Genomic DNA, 12379 nt, shown 5'->3' with positions numbered 1-12379 from the left:
CTAGAGGATCTAGATGATCTTAAACTTATATAACTAAACACTGTTATTGCAATGATTTTTTATGACTTTGGATGAGACCATGGTTGAAATGTTGAGTCATTGCTAGTTTTGGACTGTTTATTATCAGGAGTGTTATTGGTAAAATGTTCTAGTGAGATTTAACAACATGAAGACAAATCACAAACAAATGGACATATTACTTTCTCTAGGATCCATAACAGGTGCTTCAAACAATAATAGGATAAATCATTTCTAATTTGTTTTTTCCCAGGTTGTTTTTTACTAGAGTACAAGCTTTACTCTTTCAAGATCATGATCATCTTCTTCCTCGAAACCATTGGGAAGGATTGTTTGTAAAATGCTTGCAAGAAGTTAAAAACACCAATGCTAATCAAACACTTTCTTTCTCTGCAATGTTTTCAATCCTTTTTCCCCATGATGTAATGGAGTATTTTGCCAAGCAGTAGCTAAAGCTTTATTTGCAGACGCTCCAAACTCTAACAGGGACGATCTGATAAAGGAGAAGGGAATTCTTATTGGCAAGGGAGTTAAGTGACCTATTGGTGTTCATGAGCTTAATGCAATTGCAGGATTCAACAATAAAAGTGAGGATGCATAGTCCAATAACAAGGTGATTCACTTCAAATTTACTTTCGCAGTGGGATATATCTTTGGAGGCTAAAATGTTCACATTGTAGTGAAGAATCGAACTTGGGAAGAACTTCCTTGGATTAAGAAGTTTAAATATGCTTTTAGTCATAAGTTTGAACAAAGCTACAAGTTAAAGCATATTTTATTTTATTTTATGTTATGTATATTTTGTATTCTCTTGCAGGTTTACTTTGCAGTAGATTATTTTCGTTATGAAATAACAAATGGCCATCCAGAAAAATATGAGTTTTCGAGTATGCATCTGCTTACAAGCGCAATGCATAAGTTCAGCGTTGATTGCATTCAACCTGTTGAGCTCATAGAGCATGAGATATGTGTGGTTCTGATCCCAGATGGAAAATGGCGTGGAGATCAAATTGTTTAGGATGTAAAATCCTCAAGGCTACCATGTAAACTTCTTGAATCAGGGGATGTTGTTCCAATATGGCCAAAATCTCATGATATTCTTCAAGTGAGAGCACCAAGGACTGCTCATGAAGCTTGGTATGTTTATGTTGATCAGGTTTTTGAAGTAGAGAGGAAGGCCAAGTCACCTGGCTGCAACACGTGAAAGGCTTGCCTCAGAACATTTATGCACTTACATATCAAAATCGGCAAAGACAGAATGATTGATGGTGAAATATAGACGTTAAAATGATTAAGAAAAACTCATTAAGTGAGATTAAAGAAAAACTTGTTAAAAAAATAAAAAAACAAGTTTCTAAATGAGTTTAACATGTTGGTTTTTAAAAGGAGTTCTAGTGAGCGAGACATTGAGGATTTGAAAGCACAGGGAGCGGCTGAGGCTCCCAGAACTGCAAGCATGTCCTGTATACGAGCAAAGCTACAAGGTTTGCTTCCTCTACAAACCTTTCATGTTCTTCACAAGGATTCACCTTGCAAGCTTTGTTCTAGGATTATAAACGACTTGCAATCAACTGGAAACTGGAGGAGCTCGTGCTCCTTCTCAAGGAGTTGCGTGTTTCTCATACAAAGGCAAGTTTCCAAACCTTCACTCCTCGATCTAACGCATGCAAAGTGGATGAACTACTAGGAAGAACTTTGATGTGTTTGCCGGGGAGGTCGGGGAACTTGCAAAAGCTGGTCTGGCAACTCAACACCACGCACAACCCCAAGAACAAGCTTGGGGCGTCAACTCCCAAGAAGGTGACGGGTCAATAGTGAATATTCAATAAACAATTAGATTATTCTCGGCTAGATCGCAGTCACATCTCATCCGACGGCAGAACGCCATCCCAACCGTCGACAAATAGTCGTTATGAGAAGCTAGGGTTTCTACCCTTTTTATTTCTCATCTCAAGGAAGCTTGCGCGAGAGGAGAAGCTCTGCGATGGTCCGCCAAGACGTTGAGTTTGAGGACGATGATTGTGCCGAGCTCCTCAAGATCTACACGAGGGGCCAGAGGCTGGGTTGCGGGAGCCAGGGCCAGGTTTTCGTGCTCAAGGGGGCCACGAGCTACGCCGGAAAGATGTTTCGAGCGGGGAGGGACGCCGGGAGAGAGCTCCGGCTCATGTCCAAGCTCCGCGGCTGCGCTGGAGTGGTCTCCTTGGCGGGCTTCGTGAAGGAGAGGAGCGGCGGGGCTTGCTACGGGACCATGGTGATGGAGCTGTGCGGTCCTAGCCTGTTCCATCGATTGATCAAGGGAGGGCCGCTGGGCGAGGAGGAGGCCGCCAAGACCATCCAGAGGCTGGCGGAGGCGCTCAAGGGGATACATAGCAGCGGCATCGTCCACCGGGATCTCAAGCCGGAGAACGTCTTCGTCAAGCTGGGCGCTGCTGCCGTGCACGAGGTGGTGATTGGAGACTTCGGCGTGGCCACGGACGACCCCAAGGAGATGTCGCAGTGCTGTGGAACCGGGAAGTATATGGCCCCGGAGGTGACGAGCTGCAAGGGTGACGCAAGGTCGCAGAGCTTTTACACTGCGGCCATCGACGTGTGGGCGCTGGGAGTGATCGCATATGAGCTGCTGAGAGGCTACAAGCAATCCAGGGAAATCGAGTTGTTGCGAGCCGGGGAATTCCCGGATGGTTGTCCTCTCTCAGACGAGGCGGAGGATCTCATCTGCGGGATGCTGGCTGTGGAGCCGAGCGAGAGGTTGACGTTGGATGGTGTGCTGGAGCATCCCTGGATCGTGGAGAATTGCAGCAGTAAGACGATTCAAAAGAGGAGGCGCTGTGGAGTGAAGAGGAGTGCTCCCGGTTTTAGTAGCGACTTGGTTGTCAAGAAAGTTCGAGCAGCGTGAGTGTGTTAAATACATGCCTCCATCAGCCAACTTGGTGAGCGCTTACTGTTAGTACATGAAGAGATAAATGTAAACCAGGGTGTAGTTTGATCATACAGATCATATTTTAAAATCAATGATATAACGTGAATTTGTGTACCACTTGGTATGGCTGTTTGCCCGCCCCATGCCCAGCTCGGAAACGCTCCTGGCTGCTCGTTGCGTGAAGCCTTGGCCACTTTGCATCTGATAGCCACCGAGTAGCGATCCCCAAGCCGGGAGAAATGGCATGGCTTGGACCACCTCGCGAGCGAGTTCCAGGTTCCCGGCCCGTCCCAGGATGTCTGTGACTGAATCGTAGTGCTCCCTCAAAGATGTGATTTCAAAGTCGCCGCTCATGAGCACGAAGTGGCGGAGTCCCTGTTCTAGCTTTCCGCCATGGCTGGACGCAGCCAGAACACTGGAGAAGGATTGCTCGTCCGGAGTGAGTCCCTCGATTGCCATCCTCGCCACCAGATCGAAGCAAGAGCTTAGCTCTCCGGCCTGAGGATTCCCCGCAATCATGGTGTTGTAGGAGACGACGTTCTTCTCGGGAAAACGCTCAAAGAACCACACTGTCGCTTCTAAGTTGCCGTTTCCAGTGACAGATCCGAGCATTGAGTTCCAGGAGACAAAATTAAAATTCAAATAGTGCGAAGAGAGATCATATCTTTGAAACATAATTATAATAATTTATATGATATCGCTTTTAATTAAGATATTATGTATTTTTAATTTTTATTCTTTAGTTTAGTAAGTATATTATTAATTATTCTGGGATATTCTTCTGGGATTATATAAATTGTTAATGACAGAGCTAAGCTAAATCAATACTATCAGAGCATAAAAGGAGCATAAAGGCTATAGCATTGAGTTATAATAATATTGAAGCATATAGTTAAAAAAGTATTATTATTATAGTTTTGGAAGATGTATTAGTAATTGAGAATAAGTAATATTAAAATATTTTAATACATAATTTTAATAATGGGGATGTCGAGAGGTCGTCCAAGCCATGCCATTTCTCCCGGATCTTCTGGCTTGGGGATTTCTACTCGGTGGCTACCAGCCAAGGCTTCATGCAACGAGCAGCCAGGAGCGTTTTCGAGCTGGGCTTGGGGCGAGCAAACAACCATACCAAGTGGTACACAAATTCACGTTATATCATTGTTTTTAAAATATGATCCGTATGAAAAAACTACACCCTAGTTTACATTTATCTCTTCATGTACTAACAGTAGGCGCTCACCAAGTTGGCTGATGGTGGCATGTATTTAACACACGCTGCTCGAACTTTCTTGACAACCAAGTCGCGACTAAAACCGGGAGCACTCCTCTTCACTCCACAGCGCCTCCTCTTTTGAATCGTCTTCTTGATCTTACTGCTGCAATTCTCAACGATCCACTCCAGCACACCATCCAGCGTCAACCTCTCGCTCGGCTCCACAGCCAGCATCCCGCAGATGAGATCCTCCGCCTCTGAGAGAGGACAACCATCCGGGAATTCCCCGGCTCGCAACAACTTGATCTCCCTGAACTGCTTGTAGTCTCTCAGCAGCTCATATGCGATCACTCCCAGCGCCCACACGTCCATGGCTGTAGTGTAAAAGATCTGCAACCTAGCGTCGCCATGACCATCCTTGCAGCTCGTCACCTCCAGGGCCATATGCGACATCTCCTTGGGGTCGTCCGTGGCCATGCCGAGCGCAGCATTTGCTCGAAGAGATCCAACACGTTGCTCGTGTCTCCCGCGTGGCTGTGAGCTTCCAGCAGCGAGTTCCAAGTCCCCAGATCTTGCTGCCTCGATCCATGGAGTGGAAGACTTGGCGAGCTTCGTCCACACTCCCGCACTTGCCATAGAAGCTGACGAGCGAGCTCCCAACAACGGGATCGTCCCTGTGGAGTGATCCAATCTCCTCGGCGTGGATCTTCCTCCCAGTTTCCAGATCCCCCAGGCTTCCACAGGCTTTGAGCACCGCGGCGAAAGTTAGAGAGTCGAGCTCCACCGCCAGCCTCGCCACTCTCCGCGTAGCCGAAGATGAGAGTGTTTACGCAACAGGTCCTCGATTGTGATGGTAACAAATGAGCTTGTGGAAGTTCCAGAGGTGATCAGAGATGGATTGTTTGCGAGGCAGCACAAAGTTGTGGAGACAAGAGGCTACTGCATCATGCAGCTCGTCCTCTGCAATCTTCATGTCCTGGCCATGAATCACAAGCCCTCTCAGCACGGTCTACTTTGGGAGGATCACTGCCTGCCAGTTTCTGGTTTATTTTATATTTTACTTAAAGGTCTAGAAATATATTTTTATTTTAAAAGTATTTTTGAAATCTATGAGATTTTGCAAATTTCAGCATTTGCAAATCTATTTGCCTTTGTGCAATCTTTTTGCTAGGCCATATTGGTACAAGAGGATGGGAAGTAGGGATGATGAAGAGTGATGTAAACAATTTTTACATTATTAAGGAGTGGTATGTACAAAATTAAGTGTAAAGTGGATGGTGAATTTTTTGCATGTGAGGAATTATCCAATTGAAGACTTGATCATCAATAATACACTCCCAGATGGAAGCCTACAAGAGGAAGTTGAGGCAGAGATCAATAAACGTATATGTACATTACCCTATGCCATGCTCCATGATTTATAAGACTTGCCACGGAACACTCTACCACCAATATACTTCTAATGCCAAAATAGTGTTTAATTGCAACAAAGTTTCAATTTGTAACTTTACACAAGATGTGAACATCCTCCAACTCAAAGCTAGAGTGTATTATCTTGCCTCTCACATGAAACAAGTGCTCTAGCTTATCTTTGACAGAGTTCTAACCTGCACAAACCTCCCCTTAAGGGAGCAAACTCTAAAGTAGGCATTACACGTTACCATTAGTATGCTTGAATACCATGTAGTAATTCCCGTCCTTGTCTAGCCCCATGTCAATCACGTCCAAAACGTTTTCGTGTTTGCAATTTACCATGATCTCAAGCTCCTTGAGGATTTGCTTGTGAACCTCCTCGCCTTTACCCATATTTCCTAGCACTACTCTCTCGCCCAGATGATCGCATCCATGCGCATCCGCAGACGCATAGTTATATCTGCCCAACAGTTAAGCTCCCTATGGAGAAACGCGCCTAAAACCCTAAACCCTTCTCCATAGCTTGAGAAATGAAAGTGTTGGGCAGATATAACTATGCGTCTGGATATGGCGAAAGCTCTGCGGTGGCGCATGGATACAATGATCTGGGCGAGAGAATAGTGATAAAAAATAAGGGTAAAGGCGAGGAGGTTCACAAGCAAATCCTCAAGGAGTTTGAGATCATGGTAAATTGCAAACACGAAAACGTTTTGGACGTTATTGACATGGGGCTAGACAAGGACGGGAATTACTACATGGTATTCGAGCATACTAATGGTAACGTGTTGGAGTACCTCCTTTCGAAAGCTGGCAAAGAATCTGAGCTTGGTTCGAGGTTTTTCACCAGGGAAGAGAAGATCAAGGAGATAATGCGCCAGCTCCTTCTAGGGCTTGCATGGCCGCATGAACGTGGGGTGGCGCACTAGGGCATGACAAAAGATAACATCCTGGTGAAGGTCAAAGGATGTGATTTCAAGGTGAAGCTGGGCGATTTTAGCTGTGCGAGGAGGCTTTGCAACAATCCCCCAGAAACAACCCTGAAAGTGGGAACTGCGGTGGACATATGGAGTGCTGGGATATTGCTAGTGGGGATGCTCTTGCCATTGGAAATGCCTGAGCTACCAGAGAAAGAGGCTAAAGGAGAGGTGTTGGAGACGATCAAAAAATTTCTTCGGGCTTTGGATGATTTGATCAAGGACAAAGACGCCCTGGAGTTAATCAAATCGATGCTAGCGTCTGATCCAATTACTGCCCGGCAAGCTTTAGCTTTCAGGTATTTAAATCGCAATACCCAATAACATATGAGAATATCTTAGATACAAAATATTGTAAGAAGTATAGATTACAACACTAAGTAAAAATATGAGTTGTGTCCGACACGAAAAGAAGATAAGTAAAATAGACTAATAATAATATTTGAATGGTAGAAGAAACTGAACTATACTAAAAGGTGTTTAGGAAGGTTTATAAATTATAAGTATGTTTATAATTATAAATACAAGATTAATCTCAACGTTGTAGAAGATCAGGAACTCTGGTAAACAAAAAAGCTTGGCACGTTTTTTTTTTTTCTATGCTTTCTGATCCTTTTTTCTTTTCTTTTTAGTGGTGGTGCTCTCTTGACGATCCCAGGCAGGTCCTCTGCAACTGCGCCCAACGGGACATGATCAAGGAAGCTCAAGGAGAATATGCTGCCCGCAGCGCAAGCGACCAAGATTTAAAGAGTTTTTTTCCTTTCTTTTTACATTTGTAATTAAAATAAACTCCTTTTTCTCCATCTTTTTCTTGAAGCTGGATGCCTTTTCTACAAAACAAATCCTTTAAGTTTTCCTAACCATTCATTTTCTCGAGCGATGGCAGACTATGTGTGGGTGAGTGGCGCGAGGTTGCTAGGCGCTGGAGCGGATGGAGAGGTGAGGGTTGGGTTCCACCGAAAGACTGGAGACAAAGTAGCCATGAAGAAGATGTACGAGCACGAGTACCTTTACGATGCCATCATCAACGAGTCGGAGATCCTGGAAGAGGTAGCGCACGACAACGTTGTCAATCTCTTTGGGTTGACCTGCAACAACCAGGGTACGTTCATGGTGATGGAGCTCATGGACGGGAGTTTGAGCGATGTGATCTCGTCACGCAAGCTTGGGGAGCACGACATCAGGGCCGTGATGCGCCAGATCCTCGAGGGCCTGGCGTGGATTCACGCGCACAGAATCGTTCACCAAGACGTCAAGACGAGCAACGTTCTCGTCAAAAGGGATGGAGAGAAGAATAAGTTTGTTGTGAAGCTGGCGGACTTCGCTACTGCGAGGGCTGCGGACACGCCCCTGGTCGAACAAGGTCGGGACCTTAACGTTCAACGCTCCGGAGCTTCTCAAGGGTGCCACCAGCTTTGGCACCGCAATCGACGTGTGGGGCGCCAGGTGTATATTCGCGGAGATGCTCCTGGGTAGCAATCCCTTTGACGTGCCCGACGAGGAGGATGGGGACTCGCTCGACTATTTTGTGGCTGATTTCGCCAAGAAGCTGGACATCGATGGCTGTGGCATGGGCTATCAAGACAGGCGCCGAGAGCGAGCACGCGAGAGGATCTTGGAGAAGATGGTGTGGTGGAAAGCCGAGGACGTGAGAAGCGGAATTAAAGACCCCGATGCGGTGGAGCTGCTCAAAAGGATGCTGGCAATTGATCCGGCGAGGAGGATCTCGGCGCAAAACGCCTTGAAGATGCCATATTTCCAAGAGAAGGCCGACGACACAGCCAGGCCAGTGCTCCCGACAATGACAACTGCAAGTGGAAATTTTAGACCAGCTTGGGTTAAAATCAACAACGCAGCCCCATCAATAGCTACAATGTAAAGAATGCTTGTGAAGACTGTGAATGTATACATTCAAAGTTTTGCAAAACATTTTATCTTTTTCTCTAAGTACATCATGTAAAGAAAAAAATTAAAAAAGAATTATAATTATGTTTCTAATTTTGTCTCCTAGAACTCACTGCTCGGACCTGTCACTGGAAATGGCAACTTAGAAGCGGCAGCGCGGTTCTTCGAGCGTTTTCCCGAGAAGAACGTCGTCTCCTACAACACCATGATCGCAGGGAATGCTCAGACCGGAGAGTTAAGCTCTTGCTTTGATCTGGTGGCGAAGATGGCAATCGAAGGACTCACTCCCGACGAGCAAGCCTTCAGTGTTCTCGCTGCGTCCAGCCATGGCGGAAAGCTAGAACAGGGACTCCACCACCTTGTGCTCATGAGCGGCGACTTTGGAATCACATCTTTGAGGGAGCACTACGATTCAGTCACAGACATCCTGGGACAGGCCGGGAACCTGGAACTCGCTCGCGAGGTCGTCCAAGCCATGCCATTTCTCCCGGATCTTCTGGCTTGGGGGTCGCTACTCGGTGGCTACCAGATGCAAAGTGGCCAAGGCTTCACGCAACGAGCAGCCAGGAGCGTTTCCGAGCCGGGCTTGGGGCGAGCAAACAGCCATACCAAGTGGCACACAAATTCACGTTATATCATTGATTTTAAAATATGATCTGTATGATCAAACTACACCCTGGTTTACATTTATCTCTTCATGTACTAACAGTAAGCGCTCACCAAGTTGGCTGATGGAGGCAGGTATTTAACACACTCACGCTGCTCGAACTTTCTTGACAACCAAGTCGCTACTAAAACCGGGAGCACTCCTCTTCACTCCACAGCGCCTCCTCTTTTGAATCGTCTTACTGCTGCAATTCTCCACGATCCAGGGATGCTCCAGCACACCATCCAGTGTCAACCTCTCGCTCGGCTCCACAGCCAGCATCCCGCAGATGAGATCCTCCGCCTCGTCTGAGAGAGGACAACCATCCGGGAATTCCCCGGCTCGCAACAACTCGATTTCCCTGGATTGCTTGTAGCCTCTCAGCAGCTCATATGCGATCACTCCCAGCGCCCACACGTCGATGGCCGCAGTGTAAAAGCTCTGCGACCTTGCGTCACCCTTGCAGCTCGTCACCTCCGGGGCCATATACTTCCCGGTTCCACAGCACTGCGACATCTCCTTGGGGTCGTCCGTGGCCACGCCGAAGTCTCCAATCACCACCTCGTGCACGGCAGTGGCGTCCAGCTTGACGAAGATGTTCTCCGGCTTGAGATCCCGGTGGACGATGCCGCTGCTATGTATCCCCTTGAGCGCCTCCGCCAGCCTCTGGATGGTCTTGGCGGCCTCCTCCTCGCCCAGCGGCCCTCCCTTGATCAATCGATGGAACAGGCTAGGACCGCACAGCTCCATCACCATGGTCCCGTAGCAAGCCCCGCCGCTCCTCTCCTTCACGAAGCCCGCCAAGGAGACCACTCCAGCGCATCCGCGGAGCTTGGACATGAGCCGGAGCTCTCTCCCGGCGTCCCTCCCCGCTCGAAACATCTTCCCGGCGTAGCTCGTGGCCCCCTTGAGCACGAAAACCTGGCCCTGGCTCCCGCAACCCAGCCTCTCGCCCCTCGTGTAGATCTTGAGGAGCTCGGCACAATCGTCGTCCTCAAACTCAACGTCTTGGCGGACCATCGCAGAGCTTCTCCTCTCGCGCAAGCTTCCTTGAGATGAGAAATAAAAAGGGTAGAAACCCTAGCTTCTCATAACGACTATTTGTCGACGGTTGGGATGGCGAGGAAGAACCTTGATGTGTTTGCCGCTCAACACCACGCACAACCCCAAGAACAAGCTTGGGGCGTCAACTCCCAAGAAGGGTGAATATTCAATAAACAATTAGATTATTCTCGGCTAGATCGCAGCCACATCTCAGCCGACGGCAGAAAGTAGTTCATCCACTTTGCATGCGTTAGATCGAGGAGTGAAGGTTTGGAAACTTGCCTTTGTATGAGAAACACGCAACTCCTTGAGAAGGAGCACGAGCTCCTCCAGTTTCCAGTTGATTGCAAGTCGTTTATAATCCTAGAACAAAGCTTGCAAGGTGAATCCTTGTGAAGAACATGAAAGGTTTGTAGAGGAAGCAAACCTTGTAGCTTTGCTCGTATACAGGACATGCTTGCAGTTCTGGGAGCCTCAGCCGCTCCCTGTGCTTTCAAATCCTCAATGTCTCGCTCACTAGAACTCCTTTTAAAAACCAACATGTTAAACTCATTTAGAAACTTGTTTTTTTATTTTTTTAACAAGTTTTTCTTTAATCTCACTTAATGAGTTTTTCTTAATCATTTTAACGTCTATATTTCACCATCAATCATTCTGTCTTTGCCGATTTTGATATGTAAGTGCATAAATGTTCTGAGGCAAGCCTTTCACGTGTTGCAGCCAGGTGACTTGGCCTTCCTCTCTACTTCAAAAACCTGATCAACATAAACATACCAAGCTTCATGAGCAGTCCTTGGTGCTCTCACTTGAAGAATATCATGAGATTTTGGCCATATTGGAACAACATCCCCTGATTCAAGAAGTTTACATGGTAGCCTTGAGGATTTTACATCCTAAACAATTTGATCTCCACGCCATTTTCCATCTGGGATCAGAACCACACATATCTCATGCTCTATGAGCTCAACAGGTTGAATGCAATCAACGCTGAACTTATGCATTGCGCTTGTAAGCAGATGCATACTCGAAAACTCATATTTTTCTGGATGGCCATTTGTTATTTCATAACGAAAATAATCTACTGCAAAGTAAACCTGCAAGAGAATACAAAATATACATAACATAAAATAAAATAAAATATGCTTTAACTTGTAGCTTTGTTCAAACTTATGACTAAAAGCATATTTAAACTTCTTAATCCAAGGAAGTTCTTCCCAAGTTCGATTCTTCACTACAATGTGAACATTTTAGCCTCCAAAGATATATCCCACTGCGAAAGTAAATTTGAAGTGAATCACCTTGTTATTGGACTATGCATCCTCACTTTTATTGTTGAATCCTGCAATTGCATTAAGCTCATGAACACCAATAGGTCACTTAACTCCCTTGCCAATAAGAATTCCCTTCTCCTTTATCAGATCGTCCCTGTTAGAGTTTGGAGCCTCTGCAAATAAAGCTTTAGCTACTGCTTGGCAAAATACTCCATTACATCATGTGGAAAAAGGATTGAAAACATTGCAGAGAAAGAAAGTGTTTGATTTGCATTGGTGTTTTTAACTTCTTGCAAGCATTTTACAACCAATCCTTCCCAATGGTTTCGAGGAAGAAGATGATCATGATCTTGAAAGTGTAAAGCTTGTACTCTAGTAAAAAACAACCTGGGAAAACAACAAATTAGAAATGATTTATCCTATTATTATTTGAAGCACCTGTTATGGATCCTAGAGAAAGTAATATGTCCATTTGTTTGTGATTTGTCTTCATGTTGTTAATATCACCAAACATTCTTAGCACCATGTTGCATCATGTGGTCCAATATGAAATATATCTTGAACCATATGCCTAGCTACGATACATGATCTCACTAGAACATTTTACCAATAACACTCCTGATAATAAACAGTCCAAAACTAGCAATGATTCAACATTTCAACCATGGTCTCATCCAAAGTCATAAAAAATCATTGCAATAACAGTGTTTAGTTATATAAGTTTAAAAAGATCATCTAGATCCTCTAGAAGTCCTATTGTAAAAACTGATGATGCTCACATGCTTTCCAAAAAGCTAAGCATTCCAAAGGTCTTTCTAGCGGTCAACCAACTTTCATGCTTGAGGACCTCTTCTACAATATTAGCTGAAGTCCTTCCTTTGCAATTGCTTCCTTCTTAGCCTCTCAGACTTTCTTCCACATCATATTATTTGTATCTTGCAAAAGCGAAGAAATAGTATGCATAGCATCAAA

At 45.6% G+C, this 12379-nt stretch overlaps 2 protein-coding genes across 2 annotated transcripts; one reads left to right on the top strand and one right to left on the bottom strand.

Moving 5' to 3' along the window:
• Positions 1–2002: 2002 nt before the first annotated feature.
• On the top strand, positions 2003–2914 carry LOC9660764 (calcium/calmodulin-dependent protein kinase type 1G). The gene has a single exon (XM_024689532.1). The coding sequence runs from the start codon at positions 2003–2005 to the stop codon at positions 2912–2914; it is 912 nt and encodes a 303-aa protein (XP_024545300.1).
• Positions 2915–9200: 6286 nt separating this feature from the next.
• Positions 9201–10112, bottom strand: LOC112351514 (calcium/calmodulin-dependent protein kinase type 1G-like). Its single transcript, XM_024689526.1, has one exon. It carries the CDS (start codon positions 10110–10112, stop codon positions 9201–9203), a length of 912 nt encoding a protein of 303 aa, XP_024545294.1.
• Positions 10113–12379: the final 2267 nt, after the last annotated feature.

Source organism: Selaginella moellendorffii, unplaced genomic scaffold, assembly GCF_000143415.4.
Source record: "Selaginella moellendorffii unplaced genomic scaffold, v1.0 SELMOscaffold_2, whole genome shotgun sequence".
NCBI classification, from domain to species: Eukaryota; Viridiplantae; Streptophyta; class Lycopodiopsida; order Selaginellales; family Selaginellaceae; genus Selaginella; species Selaginella moellendorffii.
Note: the sequence above shows the minus strand (reverse complement) of the source record. Positions and strands in the feature narration are given on the sequence as shown.

Bases quoted from the DNA above. Each gene is read 5' to 3' on its own strand.
- LOC112351514 (XM_024689526.1), bottom strand. From the start codon at position 10,112: ATGGTCCGCCAAGACGTTGAGTTTGAGGACGACGATTGTGCCGAGCTC.
- LOC9660764 (XM_024689532.1), top strand. From the start codon at position 2,003: ATGGTCCGCCAAGACGTTGAGTTTGAGGACGATGATTGTGCCGAGCTC.